The sequence below is a fragment of the Nannospalax galili genome, unplaced genomic scaffold (genome assembly GCF_000622305.1).
Source record: "Nannospalax galili isolate Female #2095 unplaced genomic scaffold, S.galili_v1.0 scaffold1206, whole genome shotgun sequence".
NCBI lineage: Eukaryota > Metazoa > Chordata > Mammalia > Rodentia > Spalacidae > Nannospalax > Nannospalax galili.
In genome coordinates, this window is record NW_008355162.1 from 1,048,702 (window position 1) to 1,050,584 (window position 1,883).

At 62.6% G+C, this 1,883-nt stretch overlaps 1 protein-coding gene across 1 annotated transcript; it reads left to right on the top strand.

Moving 5' to 3' along the window:
• Positions 1-648: 648 nt before the first annotated feature.
• Cby3 (chibby family member 3) lies at positions 649-1,439 on the top strand. Its single transcript, XM_008852276.1, is given in 2 exon segments — positions 649-847; positions 850-1,439. Coding segments are annotated over 2 exon segments (789 nt in total).
• The last annotated feature ends 444 nt before the right edge of the window (positions 1,440-1,883 follow it).

A 1,883-nucleotide genomic window follows, 5' to 3' on the forward strand; every position in this document is an offset into this window, starting at 1 on the left:
ATCCCAGTTACCTTGAACCCTAAGCATAGGTCAAGGCCAAGGCACCTGCCCCAGGATGCCCCTGACCATACTGACCATACTGAACTTTGATCTACACATGTCTTTCCAGCTGGACCAGGACATCATTGGCCTGTGCTGGTGGTATTCCCCTCTTCAGACCAGGGCCTGGCATGGTGCAGGTGCCAGTGCAAGACTCGGAAAACTGAATGATGGTGGCAGTAATGGTGTTGGGGACAGCAGACATCTCACCAGATACTCTGCCAACGTCACACCTAATCTTAGCTGTGTAAGTTCCTCCTTAAAGAATGACTTCTAAACTGCTGTACTTGCCTGGACAGCACCTCAAGATGCGATGGCCGGTTCCCAAAACCACCCCTACCCTAAGCTCTTCCACACATCGGGAACATGACAGCCTCACCTCACTTTTCACCCCCTCATACAGCTAGCTCTGCATTACCTATTCCATGTGGTGAAGTACTGCTCTTGTCTTTGCTACCGCACCTCCACCTGTGGTCTCCCCACCCGAGGTCTGAGAGCAGGGTCCCAGGCCTTTATCTACATCTCTCTTACCCAGGGCCTGACACACATAATTGACAGTGGTCTCAGGAAGGTGGTCTCGGTGAATCAGACTGGGATGACTACGCAGGGATGGGCTCCCCCCAGTGGCCTGCAACTGGTTATCCTGAGATACCCACTGGCCTTGAGGGTGGCAAGGGCTGCCTGTCCTGCGCAGACCTGCTCACCCAGGCATTTGCTCCTCAGATTGGCTCGCCTTCATCTTTCGGGACTCCAGGGCTCCCGACGCAAGAGCGCAGCCCCCAGCGACTCCCATCCCCCGCTTCCTCCGCTACACCAGCGCGCCCCACGTGGCCCACCCGCCCCTCGCCCTGGAGACCTTCGAGTGCCTGACCGCGAGCCACGCCAGAGGCCTGTGGGAACAGCTGCAGCACTTCTGGGCTGACCACTTCTCGCGCCGCTTCTCGCCGCGGAGGCCGCCGCTGCGCCGCAACTCGTCCAAGTCCACCTTCTACCTGCTGGACCACCGCACGCGCCAGGCCGAGCTGGGGCTGAGCTACGGCGCGCCGCGCACGCGCCTGAGCAACGAGACCTTCGTGTTCCGCGGCGGCCGCTGGACCGCGGAGGGGCATGTGGCGCGCGCGCGGCCCCCGCTGCCCTCACCCGCCGGCTTGGCTTGGAAGCCGCAGGTGCAGCGGGGCAAGAGCCAGGTGCTGCTGGAGGAGAACAACTACCTGGAGCTGCAGCAAGAACTGCTCATGGACATGCTGGTCGAGACTACGGCGCGCATGCACCTGCTGGAGAAGAAGGTCGATTCCCAGACCGACGCCGCGGCCGAGGCACTAGCCTGTCAGAGGAAGATGCGCAAGCGCTAGGGCGCCGGCATGCTCAGGATCCAGCCGCACGCTCTGGAGTCGCGGTGACGCAATAAAGCCCGGTGCCACACACGCGCCCCTCGACCCTCGCCCACCGCCGGGTGCGAACGTGGGGCCTGTAGGGCTGGCAGGGGGGTCCCGGGGGCGGGGGGGGGTGCGCTGGATGGAGCAGGGGTGTAGAGCGAGGCAGGGATGCATAGCGGGGCAGGGCAGGGGCGGACCGCGGGACCAGAGCAGGCGTGGACAGCAGGACGGGTGGACAGCGGGACAGGGGTGGACACCACAGCAGGTTATGTGCTGTCCCTCGGAGCACCACCTGGGAGGCTTGTGGGCAGCACACGGTCAGCGGGTGGGTAGGGAGCATAGCAGGTGAGGACTCTCTAGGCCATCCAGAGATGGAGGGACAATGTGGTGAGCAGAGAACCTGCAGTGCTCAAGGAATGGAAGCCCAGGTGTGCAGGGTGGAGGTTGCACTTGGCTGTTGGTCCTGGG